Genomic DNA, 26,857 nt, shown 5'->3' with positions numbered 1-26,857 from the left:
GTCCCTCTGCCGCTACGGCGAGCGCCGAGGCCCAGGCCGCACCGCGCTCCGGCTCCCGCCGCCGCCGCGGGGCTGGAGAAGGCGGGGCGGGGTTCGGGGTGCTCTGCCTCCCCACCTCGCCCGCCCGCCCGCGGCGGGCTCTGCCGCAGCCTGAGCCCAGCCCCGGGGTTAGGCTTTCTCGCTTCCTAACAGTCAAGGTACATAACTAACGGGTTAGACCGGTAGAGTCATCTTCCCGCACGGCCGGTTTAACGCCGCCCCATGTAGTAGTAGTTTTTGAACGCTTCGTGCCGGGACACTTGGCTAGTTCTGGAGATGCTTTTAAAGCAGAGATTTTCAACTGGTGTGCCGAGACCAGCAAGAATGTTTAAAACACGCAGTACCTGACTATTTTAGTCAGGGGCATTGACCTCTTTCCCCTTAGATTGGAAATAAATAAATAAGGACAGCCAACACAATAGCGGCTCGGTATGACTGAATCAAAATTATGCCTTTTTTTTTTTTTTTTGTCAGATTGGCAAAAAATACATTTTTTTTTTGGCGTGCCACAGAATTTTAGTAATTAGCTTATGTGTACCAGGAGATGAAAAGGTTGAAAGATAGCTATAAGGATATATCTAAAAAAATAAGTAGAAATTCCGATCAGAACTCAAAAAGGAAAGAGTTTGTGCTACTGGGTGGAAACCCAGGGAGAAGAGTAGAGTGACTCCATTGATCGAATGCCAACTCTGTGAAACTGTATGTGTGCCAAGTGCTGTGGAGGAAAAAGAATGGAAGTTTCCTTCCAACTCAAACAGGCTAAGGTGCTCACATTTCTGCACTACACTCCCCTGCTCCTGGATTGCTTGTTTGCATGGGGTATCTGGCACACCGAAACCCGAGATATCTTAATACAGAGAGGGTAGGGGTACTAACTTTGGAGGCATAAAGCCTTCGATTGACTACTGTTTTTTTTTTTTTTTTGACAGTTGTTTTCTAAAGAGACTTTAGCTTATCCTAGGTCTTTTTCATTTGAAGAAGGAAAATGATAATCTATGCCTTGTTGCATTGCCGTGAGGAATACTGAGATTTAGTGAAATGTTTGCAGGACTTATACAGTAGCAAGTGCCCGGTGATAAGTAATTTATATCTCTTGTAGGACAGCCTGGAGATTAACAAGGATTAGGACGTCATACTTTATATTTGAGCTGTTTGTTTTTGAGCTGATCTTTCCACGTGACCTTCAGTAGAGATCTTAAAACTGCTGTAAGGATCATTATTCTATTTTACTGGCTAGAAAACTGAGCCCATCCAGATTAGGTGGCTTGTTCAAGGTCTCTGCTTCCCCAATTCTTTCCCAGACCATTTGTGAGGTGAGATTTTGTTAATTTTTCTGGATCCCGATGAATTTCCGGAAACGGACTACCGTAGTTTTCGGCCTTTGTTAAGTCATTCATTCATTCCTTTACGCCTTAAATTAAGTACCTTGGCTGCGTATTGGTGGTCTCCATGACAACAGCGCCGGTGTAGGTGCTGCCGGGTTTCCGCCGGGGGCGGGGGCGGAGCGGAAGTGAGTGGGGAGGAGCGGAGGATCGCGCATGCGTTCTGTCCAGACGCGGACTGAGCTCTGAGGCTTCCGTAGAGGGGAGGAGGAAGATGGCGGCGGCGGTGCTGGACCGCCTAGGTGAGGATTTTAATGGTTAAGGGGCGGTAGGAAGGAGAGGCGGTGGGAGTTTGCATTGACGGGTTGTGTTGCCGTTGCAGGTGCGTTATGGATGCAGAACCTGAGGCGGAAGCTGGTCCTGGGGTAAGTGGCTCAGAGTTGCAGAAGGGCCACGGCCTGACTAGTCCTTAAGTTACTAGGAGCCTCTGTGCGTGCCCTGTTTTAGGCTCTAAGGTCAGGGACACGGTGACACCCCACCATTCCGGCAGCCCTCAGGGAATTAGGATTACCTGCAATGTCTTTTATTTTCTTTTTTTTTCTTCTTTTTTAAATATTTCTTTATTGACTTGAGAGAGGAAAGGAGAGGGAGAGAGAAACATCAATGATGAGAGAGAATCATTGATCGGCTGCCTCCAGAACTGTCCCGTACTGGGGATGGAGCCCTCAACCCAGGCATGTGCCCTTGGCCGGATCGAACCTGGGACCCTTCAGTCCACAGGCCAACACTCTGTCCATTAAGCCAAATGAGCTAGGGCTGCCATGTCTTTTCTAAACAGTTCCTTCTGATCTTTTTGAACATGGTCAGACTCTCCTAACCATGCCTCAGTGCCCCACTTTCCTACCTTCCCCCTGCAGTGCCCTGCTTACACCTCCAGGGTCCCAGTCCTCCTTCCTAGTTCCCACTCCAGTGCCCTGCTTACACCTGTAGGGTCAGTGTTGCAGACAGCATTGCTGACTTCCTGCCTGGGGTTGTGTTACTTGTTTTTTATGCATTATCTCGTTCTTGTACCATCCCATGTAGTGTACGTCCCCATTTTTCAGACAAGGAACTTGGAGTCCTCCAAAGAAAAAACTTGCCTAAGGACCCTCAGTTACAGGAGTTTTTGAAGCTTTATACCATAGTAGAGGCCCGGTGCATGAATTTGTGCACCAATGGAGTCCCTTGGCCTGGCCTGTGGAATGGGGCCCAAACCAGCTCTCCAACATCCCCTGATGGATCCCAGATTGCAAGATGGTGTAGGCCAGGCTGAAGGACCCCACCGGTGCACAATCAGAGCTGGGGAGGGACACAGGAGGGCTCCAGGGCATGTTCGTCCCTTCTCACTCAGTCCCCATGGGCTGGACGCCAGCAGCAAGCTGACCTACCGGTCAGAGTGTCTGCCCATTGTTGGTCAGTGCATGTCATAGCAACTGGTGTACCAGTTGACTGTCTGCCCCCTGGTGGTCAGTGCTCGTCATATCGAGCGGTTGAGCATTATTAGCATATCATTAGCATATTATACTTTGATTGGTTGAATGGCTGACCAAATGACTAGACACTTAACATATTAGGCTTTTAAAATATAGGACTAGAGGCCCAATGCACGAAATCGTGCGGGTTGGGTCCCTAGGGCCTTACCCCCTGCTATCAGGGCCATCTTCTGCCTGTTCACCAGTCCCCAGGCCGAATGCCACCTCTGCCACAGGCTGTCAGGCTGTTGGGATCACCAGCTCATCCCCAGCTGCTCAGGAGCTCAGGTCTGCGGGAAAGCAGGTGCCGGCGACTTCACCTCCATGTGCGTGCACCAGGCTGGCCACTGATGGAACACACTGCCTGCTTGGGGCCACTCACATGGGCACCACTGCCACTGCCGCTGCTGCGGGGGCTTGAGGAACTGATGGAAGCCGTGGGGAGTGCCCGTGACCTAGCTGCCCTGGCATGAGTGGCCCCGAGTGGGCAGCGTGTTCCATAAGCGGCTGTCCTGGCATGCACGCATAGAGGTGAAGTCACTGGTGCCTGCTTTCCCACAGGCCTAAGCCTCCAAGCAGCCGAGCAGCCGGGGATGAACTGGTGGCCTGACAGCCAGCCTGGTCCTCCCACCACCCACCCCAATTCTCCCGTTCACCATCACTGATCCATTGGAGCCTGCTGGCCGGGGACAGGGATCAAGAGATCAGCCGTTCAGCCCACTCATCAGTTCCCAGTCTTGCCCCACCCCTCTCTGCTCTATGCGGGCCGGGGAGAGAGGGGAGGGACCGAGAGGTGGTCGTTTGGTCGTCATGGACACTGGCTTTTTATATATAGAGTATTCACAATGTCATTTGATCTTAGGACCAAAGCATTCCTTAAGGTTAGGGGCCTCCCTTTTTTTTCTTTTTCTTTTTCAGTACAGCAATTGATATTTGGAGATTGATAATCTGATTGTAAATTTTCTGATAAGCCTTTATTTTGGTTTATATAGGCTTTGGATACAGAAAAGTTGGGTGCAAATCTACTTTTTAAGAGTGTGATTTGGGGGAAGTTACTTACCTTTCTAAGTTTCAGTTCTCTTGCTATGAGAGGAATAGTAGTACCTACCTCATAGATTATTTTAAGAGATAATGTTTAAGATGGTGCATGTTATATGATCATCCACCCTACATTTAAAAAAATATATATTTTATTGATTTTTTTACATCGAGGAAGGGAGAAGGATAGAGAGCTAGAAACATCGATGATAGAGAAACATTGACCAGCTGCCTCCTGCACTCCCCCCATTGGGGATGTGCCTGCAGCCAATGTACATGCCCTTTGACCGGAATTGAACCTGGGACCTTTCAGTCTGCAGGCCGACACGCTATCCACTGAGCCAAACCGGTTTTGGCATCCACCCTACATTTTAACTGCAGTGGCTGCTTTTGTCGTTATAAATGATTACTGAGTTCTTGTTTTTTGTTTTGTTTTGTTTTTTGTTTGTTTGTTTGTTTTTCCTCCATCCTAGCTTCTTGTTTCAAGAGGATGAAGAGGTGGGCTAACAAAGAAAATAGGGATTACAGCCCTAAGGGTTTGTCTGCACTTTGCTTTCTTAGGTTTTCTTCTCTCTCTACTGCAGCCATGCAGATTAATTTACTGTCTTCTGAATATGTTGTGCATCACTGCCTCTTGGCTTTTTCACGCTGTGCCCTCACTTCCTGTCTACAACAGCAGTTCTTGGTATTTAACCCCCTATTCACATGTTGCACCTTCAGAAGGTTTTCTCGGATCTCACTAAAAATGAAAGGCATTGATTTCTCCTTCCTCTTAGCATGTGTGCCTTGAGTAGTCATCTCATGTGCGTGTATCTGGGCCCTTTACTAGCTGTGAATCCTGGACAAATAGGGTCAGTTTTTGTTCCTCTTTGTAGCTCCAGCATTGGGTCCTGAACAAAGTAAGGATTTTATTAATGTTTGTTGATTTAATTGTCCTGCAGTGATTTATATTGGGAAGATCTAAGCCAAATAACTTAGTTTGGCTTCAGTCTTTTCATCAATGTCATATAAGATGGTTGGAATTTTCTAGATAATCTTGTAAGATTCTTTCTAGTTCTGAAATTATATAATTCTATAATGGGGAAATGATTATATGAAAACTAAGTAGAAAGGTATAAATACTGCCCATGATAACTGTAAAATCTTTAAAAAAAAATATATATTTTATTGATTTTTTTACAGAGAGGAAGGGAGAGGGATAGAGAGCTAGAAACATCGATGAGAGAGAAACATTGACCAGCTGCCTCCTGTACACACCCTACTGGGGATGTGCCTGCAGCCAATGTACATGCCCTTGACCGGAATCGAACCTGGGACCTTTCAGTCCACAGACCAACGCTCTATCCATTGAGCCAAACCAGTTTTGGCAACTGTAAAATCTTAAGGATCATCTAATTTAGTGTTTGGAAACTAATTGCATATACGTGCTAGAAATAAATTAATTAGAAGTGGCTTTTGTAAAATGAGAGTATGTTAGGGCTTGTGTCAATTTAGAGTGCATCCCTCATCTAAAGGCTTGAGCAGATGAAGCCTTTCCATAGGCTGTATTTGGTAGCAAATGGACATTTTCCAAGTCTCCCATTTCACTGATGGATGCATTTGAGAAATTTTGTGACTTACGAATGTTATACAGTTAATACATAGCAAATCTAGGATCTAAAAAAAAAATCATCTGGCTTTAAATAGTGTCCTGTCACACTTTGGGAAGGACAGAGTGATGGGCACAGAAGAGGTTTGTCAGGGAAGGTTTTTGGGAAGAGGTGACTTAAGTTTATTTATTTATTTATTTATTTATTTTTTAAATCAATCTTTATTGTTCATATTATTACAAAGGTTCCCCATTTCTTCCCCCCTCCACCAGGTTCCCGCCCCACCCTCTGCCCCCTCCCCATCCCCCATTGTCCTCATCCATAGGTGCAGTTTATGTTCAGTCTCTTTCTCCTTCCCTTTCCCCGATAGTAAATCCCTTTTCAGATAGTAAATCAGTTACTTAGCATTTTCTCATATCAATAATACCTCCACATGCCCAATGATACATTTCACACAAAAGACATTTCCAAATAGGTCAACCAGCCTCATCCAGGCCCCACCCAAGGCACTCACAGATCAACACCCCAGCCCTATACTAACTCAACACATCCAGATCTAAGCCTTCATTACTTGATTCAGCAGACCCTCAAGTTCCCACAAAAGTTTCCAGCCATGTCTGAGAGGCAGCTGTGGGGCAGGGGCAGGCGAGGAGTGAGCTGTTCCGGGCCTGGCTGCTCCAGGCCTGGCCTCTGTTGCTCTGGTTCGTTCCACAACCAGCTGCTCCGGGTCTGGTCACTGTCGCTCCCGACCTAGTTGCTCTGGACTTGGCTGCTGCTGCTCCGGGCCTGGTCGCACCCGACCCGGCTGCTCTGGGCCCAGCTGCTCCGGGCCTGGCCGCTCCGGGCCTGGTTGCTCCCAGCCTGGCAGCTGCTGCTTCGGGCCTGGCCGCACCCGACCCGGCTGCTCCGGGCCTGGCTGCTCCCAGCCTGGCAGCTGCTGCTCCGGGCCTGGCCACACCAGACCCGGCTGCTTCGGGCCTGGCTGCTCCCAGCCTGGCAACCGCTGCTCCAGGCCTGGCCGCACCAGACCCGGCTGCTCCGAGCCTGGCCGCTCCCTGCCTGGCAGCCGTTGCTCCGGGCCTGGCCACACCAGATCCGGCTGCTACGGGCCTGGCTGCTCCCAGCCTGGCAACCGCTGCTCCGGGCCTGGCCACACCAGACCCGGCTGCTTCGGGCCTGGCTGCTCCCAGCCTGGCAACCGCTGCTCCAGGCCTGGCCGCACCAGACCCGGCTGCTCCGAGCCTGGCCGCTCCCAGCCTGGCAGCCGTTGCTCCGGGCCTGGCCACACCAGATCCGGCTGCTCCGGGCCTGGCTGCTCCCAGCCTGGCAACCGCTGCTCCAGGCCTGGCCGCACCAGACCCGGCTGCTCCGAGCCTGGCCGCTCCCAGCCTGGCAGCCGTTGCTCGGGCCTGGCCACACCAGATCCGGCTGCTCCGGGCCTGGCTGCTCCCGGCCTGGCAACCGCTGCTTCAGGCCTGGCCGCTCCCAGCCTGGCAGCTGCTGCTCCGGGCCTGGATGCACCCGACCCGGCTGCTCCGGGCCCGGCCGCTCCGGGCCTGGTTGCTCCCAGCCTGGCAGCTGCTGCTCCGGGCCTGGCTGCACCCGACCCGGCTGCTCCGGGCCTGGCCGCTCCCAGCCTGGCAGCTGCTGCTCCGGGCCTGGCCACACCAGACCTGGCTGCTTCGGGCCTGGCTGCTCCCAGCCTGGCAACCGCTGCTCCAGGCCTGGCCGCACCAGACCCGGCTGCTCCGAGCCTGGCCGCTCCCAGCCTGGCAGCCGTTGCTCCGGGCCTGGCCACACCAGATCCAGCTGCTCCGGGCCTGGCTGCTCCCAGCCTGGCAACCGCTGCTTCAGGCCTGGCCGCTCCCAGCCTGGCAGCTGCTGCTTCGGGCCTGGCTGCACCCGACCCGGCTGCTCCGGGCCTGGCCGCTCCCAGCCTGGCAGCCACTGCTCCGGGCCTGGCCGCTCCCAGCCTGGCAGCTGCTGCTCCGGGCCCGGTTGCCACTGCCTTGTGCCTGGGCACTCTAGGCCTGGCTGCTGCTGTTCCAACATTCTGTCCTTTTTTTTTTTTTTTTTTTTTTTTTTTTTAACGCATATATGTTGCAATGTTGGCTGGTGAGTTGAGTTCTGACTTAGTCTTTGATTTTCCAAGATCTTCTTTGTATTCTTTCTTAAGTAATTTTACTATCTTTTGCTCTCACTTGATTTCTTCACATTGAGAACTTCTTTGGTTTCTTCCTCCTTGTCCTGGGAACTCAGCAGGTTGGCCTGTGGCACCCCTTTGTTCTCTGCGGGCTCCCGCGCTGCTCCAGCCTGTTGCCGGGGTCGGTGCCACCCAGGAAGCAGCCCCCGGCCTTGGCTCCGTTGCCAGCGCTCAGAGGTCGATGGCTCAGGGGCACCCCCCACCCCCCGGGGGCCCCGTCGCCCGGCTCCCTGCCGGCGCCTGGCTGGCCGGTGTCCTGCAGGGGCTCCTGCTCCCTGTCGCATTCCTCCAGTCTGGAGCTTTTTTTTTCTCTTTCCCGCTAGGGGAGTCTAGGATCAGAGTCAACAGACTGTCCTCTGCGCGCAGTGCGCGCGACTCTGGGGGCTCTCCCAGGACTCCACCTCACAGCCCGTCTCCCTCTACTTGAGCCTGGGTCCCCAGGGATTGGCCCAGAACTGGGGTTCACAGCAGTCCGGACTGAGGCTCAGCGCCGCCGGAGGCCCTGTTTCTTCCGGCTAGGGTAATCCAGCATCAGAGTCAACATTCAGTCCTCTGCGAGCAATGTGCGCACGACTCCGGGGGCCCTGCTTTTCGCTGCTCGCCTGGGATTCCGCCTCACAGCCCCGTCTCCCCCTGCCGGAGCCTGGGTCCCCAGGGTCTGGCCCATAACTTGGGGCTCAGCGCTGCCGGTTCGGGGGTTCAGCCCAGGCTGGGGGTTTTATTTCCTTCCTGCTAGGGAACGCCGGGCAGCACCCAGCCCTCTTCTCCTCTCCGGCTGCAACCTCTCCGCACACGTGCGTGCGAGCACGCAGCATGTCTCCGTACCTTAGGCTTTTTTTCAGCTCCTCTGATTTTCCTTCTGGTTTTCTCTTTCCTTCTTGTTGTAGAATTTTCTGTCAGTCGACTACCTGTAGCTCTGGGTGATGTCCACTCTACATTTTAGTTGTATTCCATTGAAATTGTTGTGTGCTGCTGCGGTTAGGTGTCTACCCGAGCAGTCATCTTGGATTCTCCAGAGGTGACTTAAGTTTAAAATGAAGAGTACATTTTAGTGGTAGAAAATATCTCTGGTTGTTATTCATTTCTGCTTTCAAGTGTTCTGATTGCATGACCAGCAAGATTTGACAACCACGTTGATTTTGTGCTCTCTTAATTAAATCTTACCTTGTGATCCGAGGGGTTGTGATTTCTTGCTTTTTAAGACAATGGTTCTTAAATTTGAGTCACAGACCTCTTTGAGAGCATGAGGAAAGCCACAAGCATCTTCCCAGAAAAATACGTATTACAGCCATAGTTGTGTTTGTAATTTAATAGTCCTCAAGCTAGGAATCTGCACTGGAACATCACAGCTAAACATAAGCGTCTGTTTGTGATTGATGAGGTGCTGTAATGCTCACTCTGCAATGAGGACACAGTCATGACTAGTGCAGCACACAATAAAGTTTTACAGCAGTAGTTAGAGAACTTGGTTAGGGGAGGGTTGGTTTTGAGTTAGGAGACTATTTGAGTTTATATTTTTGCTGATGGGAGTGATCCAATAGAGAGGAAAACAATTCTGATAGAAAGAGGGAAGAAAGAAGTGCCTGAGCAATGTACTTGAATACTAAGTGGGAAGGAATGGAATCTGGGGAGAAGGGATGAGAGTGGTACTAGCTAAGGTGCATAATAACGAGAGAAGGTAGTAAGTGTGTATGGACATGGATGTGGGTAGGTATATGGATTAGGTGGTGGGAGCTTGTGGAAATTATCTTCCAATTGTTTGATTTTTCTTAGCTAAATAAGCATTGTTAACAGTTGAGATTGAGAGTGAGGGAGGAGATATGGGAGGTTTGACTAGCAAGAAAAGGTATGATATTTGTTTTTAGGGGCTAGGAGATGAAATGGATAAAGGAAATATATGCCAGGCAACCTTTAGGGCCTGAAATCAATAAAAATCTGAAATCAATAAAAATCAATAAAAATCGTCTCTGAAATCAATAAAAATATGTACTTTTTTAAAAACATAAAATTTAGCTGTATGGCTCAGTTGGTTGGAGCGTCATCTCATACACTGAAAGGCCAAGCATTTAATAACAGGTGAGGGCACATACCCAGGTTGCAGGTTTGAGCCCCGGTCGGGGCGTGTATGGGAGGCAGCCGATGGATATTTCTCTCTCACATCAATGTTTCTCTCCCTCCTTCTCTCTCTTTCTGTCTCTGTCTCTGTCTCTCTTTCTTTGTCTCAAATAAATTGAAAAACTTAAAAGACATATCCTTGGTTGAAGAATGTAAAATTTAGGCATTTAGCTAACCTTGGCTTACATAGAAAATCTGGTTTACTAACCCCACCTATGTATGACATAATAACAGGAACCTTTTGGTACATGCTCCCTGTTCTGCAAAAATTTACTGTTTGTTTGTTTTTGACTGTCTCTTTAGCTAATACTGTCTTTCTACTGGGGGCAGTTTTGCCACCCAGGGGACATTTGGCAACACCTGGAGACACTTTTGTTTCTTACAGCTGAGGCAGGGTTTGTTACTGGCATCTGGTGGGTAGAGATGAGGGATGCTACTGTACATCCTTGAAGGCACAGGACAGCCCTCCACAACAAAGGTCCAAATGTCAGTAGTGCGGAGGTTGGGAAACTTTGAAAGTTGCTGGAATTTTACTTTTCTCATTTGCTAAGCTGTTTCCTTGTTTGATTGTCCTTGACTTTGACAAAGTAAGATTATATTGAGTTATGAGAATATGCATATCACTTCAGCCCTTTATTTTAGATTTAAATGAGGCAAGAGGGAGGCTGTTCTTTTATTCAGTCTCAAGTGTAGGATTAACTTAATGTTATCAGAAGTAAATTTGGAACAAAGAATTTTTTCCTTGATGCATATAGCATGATATTATCAAGATTGAGCCTGAGGCCAGTATTATCTTCGCTTGGGACTTGGGTATATCTTGTTCTGAATTTCAAAATGAACTTTGAATAATAAATAGGAAGTATTAGTTCTTTCTTTCAATTGTGACTTTGGAAAGTTTCAGAGTCTCTGTCTTATCGGAATTAACTTAATTCTATAGTTTGGCTTATATCTACTACTCCTCAATGCCTAAAGACTGTGGGTAGAATTTAAAAAGTGATACTTACCGTATTTTTCGGACCATGGACCTGCGTCTTATGGTCCAAGTATAGCCTACACATATACTGTAAAAAAAAAGTTTTTTTACTTGCCCGGCTCTGTGTGGTCTCTGTGTGCTTGCCCTGCTCTAAAATGGTTCTAAATGCTGCTGTTTACTTTACAGGGTTGATTACATGTGTTTATGACTGTGATGTTGGGTTTTAATGCACATAAAATATTTTAGGACACTATTTGTTTCAGAATCTTTTTTTCTTCATTTCCCTTCTCTAAAAACTGGTGCGTCTTATGGTCCGGTGCGTCTTATGGTCCGAAAAATACGGTAAATGTAATCCTCAAGTATCGGGAGATAGGAAAGACCAGAATAACGAGAGTAAGGACATGCTTCCTAGGCTAGTTTTAGTCTACCACCTGCTTTCTGCGTGACTCTGGCAGTCTCACCGTACTGCGGGCCACTGCGCGCATGCTGTGTGGACAAGCACTCTGGAGAGTTGGTTCACCTGCTTACCTTCACCTGCTTACAGTGAAGTTAACAGGATTTCGGGTTCCTAGTAAATGAAAAGCTGTTATTAGTGGTCATGCTTAAATTTCAAAATGATAAAAGTTGATCCTAGATGTTCTTTACTGGTTTAAAAAAAAAAAAAAGTTTAGCAGCCCTAGCTGGTGTGGCTCAGTTGGTTGAGCATAATACCATGCACTGAGAGGTCACAGGTTCAATTCCCAGTCAGGGCACATGCCTGGGTTGTGGGCTCAATCCCCAGTGGGGGGCATGTAGGAGGCAGCTGATCTGTGTTACCCTCTCACATCTATGTTTCTCTCCCTCTTCCACTCTCTCTAGAATCAAGAGTAAAAACATAATTAAAAAAAAAAAAGATTTAGCATTGATTCTTTAGAACGCTAGCAGTAAACTGGACCTCCAGGCAAACTTAAAATGTAATGTTTGCCTTGGCCGGTATGGCTTGGTTGGAGGGTCATCCCATACACTGAAAAGTTGTGGGGTTGATTTCCAGTCAGAGCATATACCCGGGCTCAGTCCCTGGTCGGGGTGTGTACAGGAGGCAATTGATTGATGTTTCTCTATCATATCAATGTTTCTCCTCTCTAAAATCAATTTAAAAATTAATATTTGTTGGAAAACAATAGCAGTAACCCATGCCATTTTTTTAATTCCAGCAACTTCCTTTTCTCGAGTTTTCTCAAGTGACCCTTCATAGGCTTTCTCACATAAAAAGGAGTTATAAAAGTCTCAATTTTGAATTAATTTTATTTTCAGTTCTACCTGATGATTACCTCATTTTATTTTTTTAACTTAGTGTTATTCTAACAGCTGGCCAGGAGAGGGCACAGAAGAACTTCGGATTTAATACACTTCTGAATTAAGTACCCAATTTGGAATAATGACTTAATGTTTTTACTTGATAATTCATTTTATGAATGATTTGAGCACTGAAAGTATTGTAGGTATTCAGAAAGCTTTGTCATTATTAATTCATAATGTGTTTAATTTCTTATGTATATTTGGACTGGAAGCAGAATTAAGGTTTGGAGAGATCCTAAAGATGATATAGTCCAATTGCTCTTTTCATAGATAAAGAAAATGAAGCCCAAAGAGGTCCTTCATGTACCCAAAGTTAATTGCAACTTTGTAGAAACATAAATGATATGACTTAACATGGGAATATTTGAATGGGTGTAATATAAAGTTTACAGTTCATGGGATTTATATTTTTGGAGAACAGGAAAGAATTAATGGCTCAGAGGGCCTAATTTAATTAATATTAGCTATCAGTGTTTATCATCTCCTTGATACTGTAAGAAACAGCACACTAATTATTAATCTACTAACAATCAAGTGAGGTAGCTATTCTCTTCAATCTAAAAATAACACCTACAATTTACTGAACCCTATGAAGTGTCAGGTTGAGTATTTAACTTACAGTATCTCATTTGAGCTTCTGAAGAAGCCTATGAAGTAATTACTGTAATTACTCCTTTTATTGTTGAGAAACCTGAGATCCAGAAAGTTATGTGGCTTCCCCAAGGCCATTCTCTTAGTAAATTAGAGTTAGAATTTAGACCCAGGTCTGCTTGACTTCTTACTCTCTGCCCTCATCACCTGGCTTAGAGTTTCATTTGGAAATCCTGCCCTCTGATATCATGTATCCTACTTTTATACGTTTCGTTTAAAACATTGGAACCTAAATGTGGATGGCAAATGTACAGATTTTGTCAGGTACGTAGATGGCACTGATCTTAATAATATGAGATAAATGGTTATGTGAGGTAGAGTAGGAGAAATGAGCCACTGGGAGAGTCGATTCAAAAAAATTATTTAGCCTGAATGGTTTGAGGGCTAAAAGCAAAGATGCTGCCAAGCATATCATCCAATTGCATCTATGTATTGTGTGAGAGTCTGCAAATATACAACAACTTTGAATATTGAAGTCTGGGTTAAATATTTACTCATTATCCCTATGCCAGGTGTTGTCCTTGGTGCTGGAACACAGAGGATGTCAGACTTGCCTTCGATGTTCAAATCTAGATTTTTAAAAAAATATATATATTTAATTGATTTTTTACAGAGAGGAAGAGAGAGGGACAGAGAGTTAGAAACATCAATGAGAGAGAACCATCGATCAGCTGCCTTCTGCACACTCCCTACCGGGGATGTTCCCGCAACCAGTGTACATGCCCTTGACTGGAATCGAACCTGGGACCTTTCAGTCCATAGACTGACGCTCTATCCATTGAGCCATACTGATTTCAGCTAAAATTAATTATTTCCATTACATCTTTAATCTGTAGGTTCTTAATTCAGCTCTCTTTTTCCCCTTAGAGCTTATCTGTTGAAGAAAATTGGTTGTTTGTCGTGTAGAGTTTTGTACAGCTTGGATTTGGCTGAGTGCATTCTCTTGATGTTGTTTGATATGATCCCCTGTCTCTGTATTTCCTGTATTGAACCTAGAGGCTTTATCAATGTAGGTTAATTTTTTGTGGAAAGACTATTCATGGATGGTGGGTGGCATGCTCTTTTATCAGGAGACACATCATGCCAACTTTATCCATTAATTTCTTAGTGTTTATAAAATAATGTCATTGGTCTTCTTACTCAACAAAGTTGAGGAACACACATCAGATGCCTTTCAATCTGCTGAAGGACTGAGCTGACTTATGATACAGAGTCAGTATTTATTCGTCAGTGAGAGCAAGAGATCTTGGGTGAATATTTATTATTTGACTTTATTCAAGTTATTAACTTTTCATTCTTCCTAGCCTTTGATAAACTAGCTCTTTGAGCTTTTTTTTTTTTTTTTTTTTTATGTAAAAGCAGTGTTTTTGTTAATGAATATGATTAGAATGTTTCCATTTGTGATCCTTACATAGTTTCTGTCAAAATGGAAACGGTATGGTTCAGAAGATGTATAGGCTCTGCAAAAAGATGCTAAATGTCTGTTGTTTTACAGGCTTCTTCCGTCTCAGAGTGTTTTACCCCAGTCACACATCCACACAAGTGCTTCTCTTGACATTTCTCGAAAATGGGAGAAGAAGAATAAAATTGTTTATCCTCCACAACTGCCTGGAGAACCTCGGAGACCAGCAGTAAGTTTGTGATAGACCAATTTCTAAATTTTGATAAAGCCCTCTCACTCTTCTGTGGCTGGCAGTGATTTATTATTCCATGTTAAGAAAAGAAAAAATTATACAGCAGTTGGCATAATCCTTTAATTGATAAAGAAAATGTATTGGATTTATCTCTTTGGAAGTTTTAAAAGATGGTATTTGTTGTTCCTATTTGTTTGCCTTACATTATTAATCTCCTGGATAGGGGCCTTAACTCTAAGCTAGTAGTTTGAGATTTATTGATTTTTTTTTTATTTCAGGGGTTCGCTAATGAATTCTTGATAATGGAGCATGAAGAGTGGGCAAGAATGACTTAAACTATTGACCAATATTTAAATCATATATGGTTTTCCAATGTTTTATATTTGAATATAGACACTTGATTGTTTTATAATTCACAAATCTTTGAACATAAGGTTTGAATTTAATCGAGTTTTATCTTAATCTTTAGCTGCTCAGAATTCTTTTACTCTTTTCACATTGCTTGTGATTGCTTGTCTGAGATATGTCTGATATCCAGCTTGATGTGAACTTGCTGTGGAATATATTTACATCTGTTTAAAAGTTTATGTCCGGCTGGTGTGTTTCAGTGGTTGAGCGTCAACCTATGAACTAGGAGGTCATGGTTCACTTCCCAGTGTGAGGTGTACATGAGGCAGCCAATCAATGATTCTTTCTTCCCATTGTTGCTTTTTTTTTTTCCTCTCCTTTTTTCCTTTCTAAAATCGATTAAAAAAAAAAATTTAAGCAAGTAGTGATAGCATAAACAAGAAGGGAACATTTGAATCCTTAAGTTAATAAACTGAGGTAAGTACTTTAGAAATAGAATTACTATGTTAATTATAAATAATTCAGTTCAGCAAACATTTTTAAAGGCTTATCTTAAGAAGGTATCCTTAGGCAAAGCACCTGCGTAAAGTAAATATAGAGTTTTTTAGTTTTAGAAAAGGAGGATTAAATAACTTTCTCCTTTTTTTGTAAACTCTTGATTCCTCTTTTCCCATGCCCTTGCCAGGATTACAATATATTTTTTACAAAATTTGAAGATAATTATCTACAATTCAGGTTTAAAGATAATCCACCGTGGGGTATCAAGAATTGAAACGTTTTTATATAAACGTTTTTATATACGTTTTTGAGTGTATTAATTTTTGCAAATTAATATTATCAGTCATGACAGTTTTTCTTTCCTCTCCTGAGCTCCCCAGGACACTTTATTGCTGGAAATATAATTAGAGTATTGCTACAGTTTTCAGCCTGTCAGCTTCTATTGCAACTGAAATGAAATATGCTACAGATTAAAAGATGGCCACTTGAGAAAACTGCTGTTTCTAAGGCATTTGAAAATTTCCTGCAGGAGTCAGAATGTTAGAAAATTCTCAGGTCTCCTTGTTATTGCTTGCCTTGTCAAATGTTTCCTACATTTTTTAAAGTGGTATTATGTAGCTACTGGCTTATCCTATCTAATAAAAGGGTAATATGCAAATCAACCATCACTCCATCACAAAGATGGCAGCACCCAGTCCTCTCAGCACCTCCAGAGTCTCCCAGTCTTGAGGGGGCGGCCGCTGAGAGCGGGCAGCGTGAGTGGCCTGGTGGGATGCTTGCTTCATCGCCACAGCGACAAGGCAAGCTTTCCGCGCCCAGCCGCCGATGGGCCTCTGGCCAGGCCCGGGTGGTGACGAGGCAAGTGTTCCATGCCCGGTCGCGGATGGGTCTCTGGGCCATGGAGAGTCCCTGGGCAGCGGGCACAGAGCAGCTAGGCCTGTAGAGAGCTACTGGTGCACGGATTCGTGCACAGGGCTACTAGTATGTTTCATAATTTAAATCTCTTGCTTCATTCAAATAACTATTTTGCACATTATATCCTAACATAAATAACTTTATGTAATTTACTGTATAGGTGAGTTAATAGCATATAATGCTGGAAAGAATGCGTGTTTTAGAGTCAGAAGGGGAACTTCAAAGATATGTCTGCTAGACATTGTATTTCTCTGGTTTTCACTTTGTGAAAGGATTATAAAATGCTTCCTCTCCCAACTCATAGAGTTAGATCAAATAAAATTTGATAATTGCTTTGTGAACTATTTATTAAGATCTTACCGTGTGCTAGGCAATGTGAAGTGCTTTTTTTTGAACATGTTATTTTATTTCATTCTTACGGTTTTATGAGGGAGGTAATATTATCTTCATTTTAAAGAAATTTAGGCCGAGATAGATCAAATAACTTGGGTTTTGTAGTTAGTAAATATTAGAACTACCGTGTTTCCCCGAAAATAAGACATCCTCCGAAAATAAGATCTACTTACAGATTTCCTTCTGAGTGAAATATAAGGCATCCCCCCTAAAATAAGGCCCCCCTAGGCTAAACATGAGAGATTTGGTCCACTGATTCTGAAAGAAATGGAGTCACAAGAAATTCACTAGGAAATTCAGGAATTGGATTGTTATGATGATGTTCCAGAGGATGATGACATGATTATCATTGAATAAATGAATAAATTCTTGATACTGTAGGATTCACAGTTTGTCTGGTTTGTGTTGACAACTACAGTACTACCCTACCGTATACAGGTAATAAATTTCCTTTATTTTCATTTAACAATAAATGTGTACCATATTCTTCTTCATGGAAAAATAAGACATCCTCTGAAAATAAGACCTAGCGCATCTTTGGGAGCAAAAATTAATATAAGACACTGTCTTATTTTCAGGGAAACAGGGTAGGATTCCAACCCAGGCATTCTGATTCCAGAACCTGTGCTTTTGACCAAACACCAAGAATACTGGTGAAAAGTTATTTTGTCCATTTCACATTGTTCTCTTCACTAATAGGAAACTTTTTTTCTTATTATTCTTTTTCTTTTTGTCCTTTTAGCCAGCTACATGTTTTAAAAATACTTTCCTCTGGATAAAAATATAGTATATATTGGCACAAACTCGTCATTTTTACTTTCTATTTTCCCTTAGTAATTTTTTTTTAACAGAGCCAGACTTTGGAAAATATATAATTTTGTGTAGGGAAAAAGAATCTGCAAATCTTAATAAGGTTTTTATTTCTTATGACAGAATTTTCATTAGTCATAGAATGTCAAAACTTTATTAACACTATGTTACTGTCATTAAAATTTTTTTTTAATTGATTTCAGAGAGGAAGGGAGAGGGAAAGGAGAGGCAGAAACATCAGCAATGAGAGAGAATCACTGATCGGCTGCCTCCTAAACACCCTTCATTGGGGATTGAGGCTGCAACCCAGGCATGTGCCCTGACCTGGAATCGGGAGTTGAACTGTGACCTCCTGGTTCAACCACTGAGCAACACCGTTATTGTAATTTTTGTATAAATTTGCTAAAGCTTTATTATTGTATTATTATAATCATTATTATTATTATTTTCTATTTGTAAGGAAATCTACCATTGTCGAAGACAAATAAAGTACAGCAAAGACAAGATGTGGTATTTGGCAAAATTGGTAAGCTAAAATAACTATTACCATATAATACTTAAAGAATCTAAGCTATGACTTCTCCCCCAGGATTTAAAAAATCAAAAAAATTTGCCTCTACAAGGTGAGAAGTATAATTGCGTTTTCAGACAGTTGGTAGGTAGTCCAAAAATGATTGCTTAGAGATGAGTTATTTGCTTAATTTTTACCTTTCTTCTGAGAAACTGTGTCACATTGGGTACATAGATATTTAAAACAAAGGCATCAGGAATCTGGCTATAACCAGAGAATTCAGAAAGCAAGTTTATTCACCTGTAAGAGTTGATTCAACCTGTTTCAAAACTGACGCTTTGTATATTTTTTTCTCGGGGAAAATGAAATGTAGGCATGAAAAGAGACAAACGCAGCAAATATACATGTAATGCATTTGTCCTGTAAGAGAAAGAGGTGTCTTTATTGCCTAGTGTGGTCCTAGCCCACCCGTGGTTTCTCTCTGTCATGTCTGCTCTCTTTTAATGTTATTTAAACTATTAACAATCTAGGTTTTATGGTTAACAAGTTTAAGCTTGATTTTGACAGTGGTATTCCTTCTCAAACTTTTCTTTTGCCTGTATTTAGTTAGCTATCTATATATATAAAAGGCTAAGTGACTGACTGTTCATCGGTCCAACTGACCGACCAACCAGCCGGTTGGTACATATGATGCGCACTGGCAATTTAAAAATAAAAGTTGACTCACGCATGCGTGGTATTTGTCCCTGTCTGACACTGGCCTCCCATTTGAATTAACTTGAAGGCAGTTTCCCGTGATGCCAGCATTTGCGAATACTATTAATAAATCATAAGAACAAACTCTATACCGAGTAGGAATATTCCTACCTGAACCTGTTTTCAGACATGGTCAGTTATATGTTGCTTTCTCTCCAGTTCCAAGAGTGTGTGATGTTGATGTTAAAGTTGTAAATACTTCATCACAAGGGAAATTAGTCAAGCACTCTGGAAATGGTTTTACTCTTAATGTGGTATACAGGGAGATAATTAGAATAAGTTGAATCAATTTATCAATCGTTTTTATCATCGTTTTTATATCATGTTTTTTTTTTTAATGTCATGTTTTTATTGTTTTTATATCATGTTGTTTTTATATCATGTCTTTGTGATATCATGTTACTGCTAATCAATTTATATATTACTTTCATATACATTTTACTAATTTTCTCTCATCTCTGACACTTCTATTATGAAGAAAGGGTGAATAGCTTTGTTAAAATATTTTTTTCTAATTAATATCCTTTCAATGTGCACAAATCCATGCACTGGGCCACTAGTTTTAATTTAAAAAATTCCCCCCAGTTTTATTGAGATATAATCAACGTATAACTACTTAGCTATTTTTTAGAAGTTATTTAGATTATGTAAGACTTTTGAAGGACTTGTGTGCATGCATATAAGCATAACCAGTGGATATAGACAGTAGGGGGTTGAGGACCTGTGCTGGAGAGCAGGAGTGGGGGGGGTTGGATGGGGGGAGGAGGTCATTTGGGGGAAAAGGAGATATATGTAATACTTTAACAATAAAGAATTAAAAAAAAAAGACTTGCTTTTCATTGAAAAGAGAACATTGACTTTGTAAATTAATTTGCTTATTTTCTCTTGTCTGTCACCCCTTAATTCTAGATTCGAGGAATGTCCATTGATCAGGCTTTGGCTCAATTGGAATTCAGTGACAAAAAAGGAGCCCAAATAATTAAAGAGGTAAACTAAGATTTGAGGTGAGGGGTGAATAGCTGTCTTGTGTTAGTAAGCTCAGCCTAAATTCTGAATTCCCTGGTGTTAATGCCTGGTTTATATAATACAGATTTAGGATGCTCAGTTTCATTAATGTCCTTAAACCTTAGGAATGTCATGTGCTTTAAGCATTTTTTTTGTGTGATGCTTTTATTTGCACCAGACATTTATATTTGAAGTCTGTGATACATTTTAATGATTTGGGGCTTGATATATTTTTTTGGTCAATTCCACAACTGAGAGTTTATGATTTTCTAACTAGTTGAGTGGAAAGAGCATTGGACTGGGATTCTGGAGACTTGGAGTCCAGTCCTTTTTTTCATATTTCTTTTTTTATTTTTTATTTATTTTTTAAAATATATTTTATTGATTTTTTACAGAGAGGAAGGAAGAGGGATAGAGAGTTAGAAACATCCATGAGAGAGAAACATCTATCAGCTGCCTCTTGCACACCCCCTACTGGGGATGTGCTCGCAACCAAGGTACATGCCCTTGACCGGAATCAAACCTGGGACCCATCAGTCCACAGGCTGACGCTCTATCCACTGAGCCAAACCGTTTCGGCTCTCATATTTCTACTGTGATAATCTGTCTGGTCCCATTTTTCTTGTTTGTAAAACAGGTGGGATTGGATTATATAATCTTTAAAGACCCAGCTCTAAGTGTAGCTGATTCACTATGTATAAATAGACTAATGGTAAATTCACTGACTATTGTTTCAAAAAGCTGGTTTGAGAATATCCAGGGTTATCAGCATTATTTTCTATATTTCAGTTAAGTCTCTCACCTAGAGTCAATCTTATTTTTTCAGTTTAGTAGGTGAATAGTTAACGATTGATGGACTTAGACTTCTAAGAGGTTCCATATAATCCAGTGCCTATATTTAATCCAATTCAGAATGCAATTACTGAAGGTCTGTTGTGTACCAGTTTTGTACTATATTCTTTATCTAAAGGAGTGAAAGATCTGGCTTCTGCTATTTCTGACAATTTTCCGGTTTCTAAAAATGTGCTCTGGAGGAAGTTAATTCAAAATATGTATGAAATTTAAATGTAGTAATTCCTAAAGGAAAATTTCAAGTATGTTTTCTTCTACTTGTCTGATATTATTAATGGTTACGGTGGCTCTGAAGTTTAAGTATTTTGAATAAGATTTAGTTCTTGAGCTTCTTGAACCATTTGGCAAGTCTCAGACTCAAAGACATAATATTCATTATGAAGGGAACTGCTGCAAGGGCTGCTATCTGCTCCTTCACAGCTCACACATTCCATTTAAAACCTGGCCGGATGGACTGTGTTCCTTGTATTTGCAATTCTTCTCTGAGGAAGGAAAGCTCACTGTACCCTTTCTCCTTGGTACTGTTATCATTGGATATTCTCTTTTTAAAATTGACTGTAAAATGGAGGCATGTGATTAGCAGTCTTAGAGATAACAACAAGAAATGAGAAATTTCATTTCACTTTAGTTCAGGGTCAGTCATGTGAATGCCTTTCTTTTCCTTGTTTAAGGTTCTTTTAGAAGCACAAGAGATGGCAGTGAGAGACCACAATGTGGAATTCAGATCCAATTTATACATAGGTAAGATTTTTAACATTTTTAGTGTTGGAAATCTCTTCTGATAGCGATGTCAGGTTCTTTATCCAACAATAGTCTTTGATATCTAATCACTTAGGGCTGCGTTTGCCAGTGAAAATTGCTGGTAATAGCTTTTCTGTCTTCAGCGTGCTCATGTTAACCTGTTGTAAATGGTAATAACCGTGCTTTGTTGTTACCTGTTCTATAATGAGACTGGGATTATGAAACCCATTGCCAATAATTATTGAGTAATGGATACCAAGGTAGTACATGGAGTGGTCTTTTAATCATAATAAAACTAAGAAAGAACATAATTGATTTTGTTTTGAATGAATTATTTGTCAACCCAAAGGATCATAGGTGGACTTTATTCATAACGTGCCAAGTCTTTATTCATAATGTGCCAAGCCAGGTGCCTAACCCATAAAGGTACCCTGTAGATTAACCTTCCAATGACCAGAGTGGAAGATCTGTTGAATTGTAGAAGCCAAGGGCCTTGGAAGACTCAGATGACCCAGGTGTGTAAATGTCCCTTTGGTATTACATCCGGAAGCATTATCTTTCGTTTTGCATGCTTTTTCCACATCAAATTAAACTCATGTAAGTGAGATGCTTTGGGAAGCATTTGTACAAAGTGTGAGGGATTTTTTATAGTATACCTTCACACAGCTCTTTTTCCAGAAAGAGATCAGTGATTATTACAAAGTTCTCTTTGCCTCCTCCCAACACACAGTAAAGTGGAACAGTAGCTGGAGTTAATGTATTTTTCTCACTTCAGCAGCAGTTACTCCTAACTTCAGCAGTTTTGTAATCAAACAAAGATGCTGATGTCTAAGCAAAATTTTCTCCATCTGCTAAACCTACATATAGGGAGGATTCTTTTATCTAAAGACTAGAGGCCCGATGTATGAAATTCATGCAAGAGTAGGCCTTCCTTCCCCTGGCTGCCGGTCCCGGCTTCCCTCTGGCACCCGGGACCCGGGCTTCCTTCTGGCCGCCAGCAGACACCTGGGACTGGGCTTCCCTCCCAGCCCCAGCTTCATCTGGAAGGTCGTACAGAAGGACGTCCAGTCTAATTAGCATATTACTCTTTTTTTTTTTTTTTTTAAAAATATATTTTATTGATTTTTTCCAGAGAGGAAGGGAGAGAGATAGAGAGTTAGAAACATCGATGAGAGAGAGTCATCGATCAGCTGCCTCTTGCACACCCCCTACTGGGGATATGCCTGCAACCAAGGTACATGCCTTTGACCGGAATCGAACCCGGGACCCTTCAGTCCCCAAGCCGACGCTCTATCCATTGAGCCAAACCGGTCTCGGCTTTTTTATTTTTTTATTTTTTATTTTTAAAACATTTTATTGATTTTTTACAGAGAGGAAGGGAGAGAGCTAGAGAGCTAGAAACGTCGATGAGAGAGAAACATCGACCAGCTGCCTCTTGCACACCCCCTACTGGGGGTGTGCCCGCAACCAATGTACATGCCCTTGACCGGAATCGAACCTGGGACCTTTCAGTCCGCAGACCGACGCTCTACCGCTGAGCCAAACCGGCTTCGGCTTACTCTTTTTTTTAATAGATATTTTAAATTCAAGATATGGGGGAACTGCTACTCTTCAAATTGAGGGAAAGGGGCTGAATTATTATGGGGAAAATTTGTTGTACCTTAGTATTTTTCAACAATTAGAATAGAGAAAATCATTTGAATTCCTCTTTGTCACATAAACTTTGTCCTAGTGGAGACACTTACTCTGGTTCTGTTGAAATCTCACTTCAATGCATCTGAAATTGATGCTGAAACCACACCTACTTCTGAAATTCAAATGAGTTAAGATTCTCAATGGAAATATTTTATTTTAAAGCTGAAACTTTAAAATATATTCTGATAACATGCATGGATGCAGAAGGAAATCAGTCTGGTAACTTAGAAGATACAGGGCTGCAGTAGTTAAATCATAAGCATTTTCCTCTGGGAGCAACATGAGTAAATAATACTGGGAGGGCCCAGAATTATTGGAAGAAGTGAAATGGATGAAGAGGAAGACCATTTGCTTAAAACCTCTTGGTGACCTTTCCCGTGCTGTTCTGAAAATAAAATCAGATTTAATCAATGTTATTCAGTTTCATAGGAATGTGTGGGCTTCTTAGCTGATAGACAACACTTGGTAATGGAATTCAGATACAAATGAAATTGAATTTGTCTTTAATTCCACTTTAATAATCGTGGTAGAGAAAGATAGAGGGAGGACCTTAATCATTTCCCATCAAATGAATGAGCAAAGCCCATTGTTGCCACTGAGCAAAAATAAATTTAACCCGTCTTACATGAATGGGCCTTTAATTCATTGGTCTCATTATGCACATTTCTGTTTAAAAACCTCTGCTCTACCTGCACCCTCTTTTCATCTAATGCTGTGTAAAAAACTTTGAATTAGGGCTGGTAGTTTGGGTTTGTCATATAATTTTCTTTTCTTGTTTTTTTTGTTAATCCTCACCCGAGGATATTTTCCCATTGATTTTTAGAGAGAGTGGAAGGAAGGGAGGGGAAGGGAGAGAAAGAGAAACAGAAAAATCACTGTGAGAGAGACACATTAATTAGTTGACTCCTGAGTGACCAGGGCCAGGGATTGAACCTGCAGCCCAGGTATGTGCCCTTGATTAGTAATCCAACCCAGTGCACAGGCCAGCGCTCTAACCACTCAGGAACATTGGCCAGGGCAGGATTTGTCTTAGGATTTTAAAAACTCATTTGTTAAGTATTTTATTACATAATCCCATTAGGAATGAAAAAGAGATTAGTGGAAAATGAAATATCTTACCATATCAGGCATTTTATCCTTGTATTTGCCAAGTTTCCCCAATAAGAATCATCTGAGGTTCTTAGTAAAAATACAGATTTTTAGGCCTCACCCCAGACTCACTGATATAAACCATAGGGGAGAGGCCTGGGTAAGTACCCTAGTGATTCTTACTGATAAAATGTAGGAAACTGATTTATTTTATTGTATTTTTGGAAAAGGCTTAGACATTTTATTCCATAGGCTTTTAAGATTTGAAAGACTAACTACTCGTTGGCTACCATTTTGTGTCAGCAGTCACCTAGAATAGGTAAGAATAGGTATTTAAAGGAAGTGCTTTTTTGGTAGCATATGTTCTCATTATACAGTAATTCCTTCAGATGCCTGACATCAGTCTAAAGCTAATACCTGGTGTTGCATGACCACAGACTTTGAAAGTTCACTTCCCTTTCAAACTTATAATGATGACTAATGACACTGTGAATAGCCTTAACAAGTGGACATGGACTAATAAAATGTCACTGCTTAATGATTCATGGCATCTAAAGTGATTCACTAAAGAAAGTGATCGACTGACTTTGTAAATCAGTCTTCTGGGCTAAGAGTGATGAAGTGGGGAAGGGAGAGTTTCTAATGTTAAAATGTCAAGGTTCTCAATTACCTAAATGCTAGTGATCGGAAATATTGACATTATTTTAACTACATGGTACCTATTGGACATTACCTTTAGAAGGTTGTTCCTATTTTTGAGATGTCTTAATGTTTTCTCTTTCATTCAAAAAGTATCTGAGTACCTCCCATGTGCACACTACACACACAGTGACCTCTGCCCTAATTCCAGTTAGTGGCGGTGAGTCTTAGCAGCAGTTTCAAACCTTTAATGCCTATCATTTTGTTGGTTGGCAGTAGTAGCCCTTTGGAAGGATACATGAGTCCTTCTTCTGAGTTGGAACGAAACTATGGACACTGTTAGTATTATATGCTCTTGGAAAACTTTGGATCTTATTTTATAATTTGAGCAAACTTATCAGAGATGCCTGAATTGAAACTATTATATTAGCAGAGGATGCATTATAAAATCATTTCTGTTTCTTGTGGAGCATGACTTTCTGGTGCATTACAGAAGGAGTGGAAGTTTGGTTGAAGAAGTGACTATATAGGGGAAACATGAACACTTACACAAGATAGCATATGGTTTGGGACAAAAAGCAGTAATATAGGTAAATGGTATTGGAGTAGAGAAGAGGTCAGTTTGGGTTAGAATAGTCATGGAGATTTTTCTAGAAAAATTAGATTTTGAAGATAGGCTTTTGAAAGGGTGTTCATGAGAAAAGATTGTCAAACTAAGGTAATGGCATAAGCAAAGGCACCTACGTTGTCAAGTGCATACTTTGATATAGTCCCTGTATCGATAAAGTTATGTCACAGTAAGAATATGCAAATGGGAAGTACTGAAGTGGGTGAATCTGATATAGTCTATAGATTTTGCCTTTTTAAAAGGCTTATTAAATTAACTAAAAAAGGTAAGTAAGTAAATTCAGAAAATAGTAGGTGGTGGTTACTACTCTGATTCACTATGGGCGAACAGATTTCTTTTTATGAACTATTTAAAAGATTTCTTCAAATTTTATAAGGTCAAACTTTGTCATGCAGTGGGGGATGGGAGTTGAGGGGCAGGTGTAATGCAGGAGTTCCTAAAACTGGCTGGAAATCAGAATGGGGCCTGAGGGAATGGTAGTGTTTGCTCAGGATGTGATTTCCATGCCCACCTCAAATGTACTAAATTAAAACCTCCAGGGGTGGGGTCTTAGCGTTAGCATTTAAAATAGAGTCCTTAGGTTAGTTTGATGTAGCTAGCCCAAGAACCAGCGTTTGGGAACTGTTGGTTCCAGGGGCTTTCATCACAATTGGAATAAAATAAAAACTCCTTACCTCAGTCTACAGGGCTCTATGTAATGCTGCCTTCTGATCTCTGACCTCTTTCCCTTGTTGGTACCACTCGTCACCTTACTTACTGTGCTTCACCGTTCCTAAAACAGGCCAAACGCAGTGCCACGATTGGACCTTTGCACTTGCTGTTCCCTCGGTCTGGAACACTTTACCCGTAGACATTTTCCTGGATGATTCATTCTGATCTTAGGTCAATTGTCTCTTCCTCAAGAGTGCCCCTTGACACCCCCTTACGTAAAGTTGCCCCCCAACACCCCACCAGTTTTCTTTTGCTCATAGCACCTGTCACTAACGGAAGCGAGCACGTTGATGTTCTGTCTCCTCTGTAGTGTACACTGCATGGAGCCAGGGTCCTCGCTAGTCTCGTTCACTATTTCTCCAACACCTAGAAGAGAGCCTGGTCCTTAGTGAGTACTGAGGAGATATTTGCTTTGAGACCAGCCTGCTCTAGCCAGCCAGAAAGCTCATGTAGTCTTAGAATCCAGTCAAGGAAAGGGCAGAAATTGCTCAGCTGATCAAGCTAGAGCACCTTGAGTTCAGTCATTTCCTATAATTCTCTTTTTTCTTCCCTGTCTAGCTCAGTCCAACTCAGGCCGAGGCCAGTACCTGAAACGCATTCGATACCATGGCAGAGGCCGCTGTGGGATCATGGAGAAGGTTTTTTGCCATTATTTTGTGAAGTTGGTAGAAGGCCCTCCACCTGCACCTGAACCACCAAAGACAGCAGTCACCCACGCCAAAGAGTATATTCAGCAGCTTCGAAACCGGACCATCATTCACACTCTATGATGGCGGAATTCAGACTCCGCAGTGTATATAGTTTGCCATTTATTTCCTAAAAACAAACAGTAATTAAAGACAGATGCTTTTTA

The 26,857-nt window shown here is 42.4% G+C and overlaps 1 protein-coding gene across 2 annotated transcripts; it reads left to right on the top strand.

Annotated features, from left to right (window-relative positions):
* Positions 1–8: 8 nt before the first annotated feature.
* Positions 9–26,857, top strand: MRPL22 (mitochondrial ribosomal protein L22). 2 transcript variants are annotated; one of them, XM_084886307.1, is made up of 7 exons: positions 9–197; positions 1,744–1,786; positions 14,275–14,410; positions 17,838–17,903; positions 19,554–19,631; positions 21,173–21,242; positions 26,563–26,857. In XM_084886307.1, exons 2-7 carry the CDS (start codon positions 1,755–1,757, stop codon positions 26,772–26,774), a joined length of 594 nt encoding a protein of 197 aa, XP_084742433.1. In that variant the 5' UTR covers positions 9–197; positions 1,744–1,754; the 3' UTR covers positions 26,775–26,857. The 2 variants fall into 2 exon arrangements, with proteins under 2 accessions (XP_084742433.1, XP_084742432.1); XM_084886306.1 differs by lacking the exon at positions 9–197 and adding an exon at positions 1,542–1,663.

The sequence above is a fragment of the Pipistrellus hanaki genome (genome assembly GCF_964339955.1).
Source record: "Pipistrellus hanaki genome assembly, chromosome: 5".
Taxonomy (NCBI): domain Eukaryota; kingdom Metazoa; phylum Chordata; class Mammalia; order Chiroptera; family Vespertilionidae; genus Pipistrellus; species Pipistrellus hanaki.
This window is presented reverse-complemented; position numbering and strand designations above follow the sequence as displayed.

Excerpts from the sequence above, each read along its gene's own strand:
- MRPL22 (XM_084886306.1), top strand. The coding sequence starts at position 1,636 with ATGGCGGCGGCGGTGCTGGACCGCCTAG. Across the intron at positions 1,787-14,274 it reads AGGCGGAAGCTGGTCCTGGG|GCTTCTTCCGTCTCAGAGTG; the intron begins GTAAGTGGCTCA and ends GTTGTTTTACAG. Across the intron at positions 21,243-26,562 it reads CAGATCCAATTTATACATAG|CTCAGTCCAACTCAGGCCGA; the intron begins GTAAGATTTTTA and ends TTCCCTGTCTAG.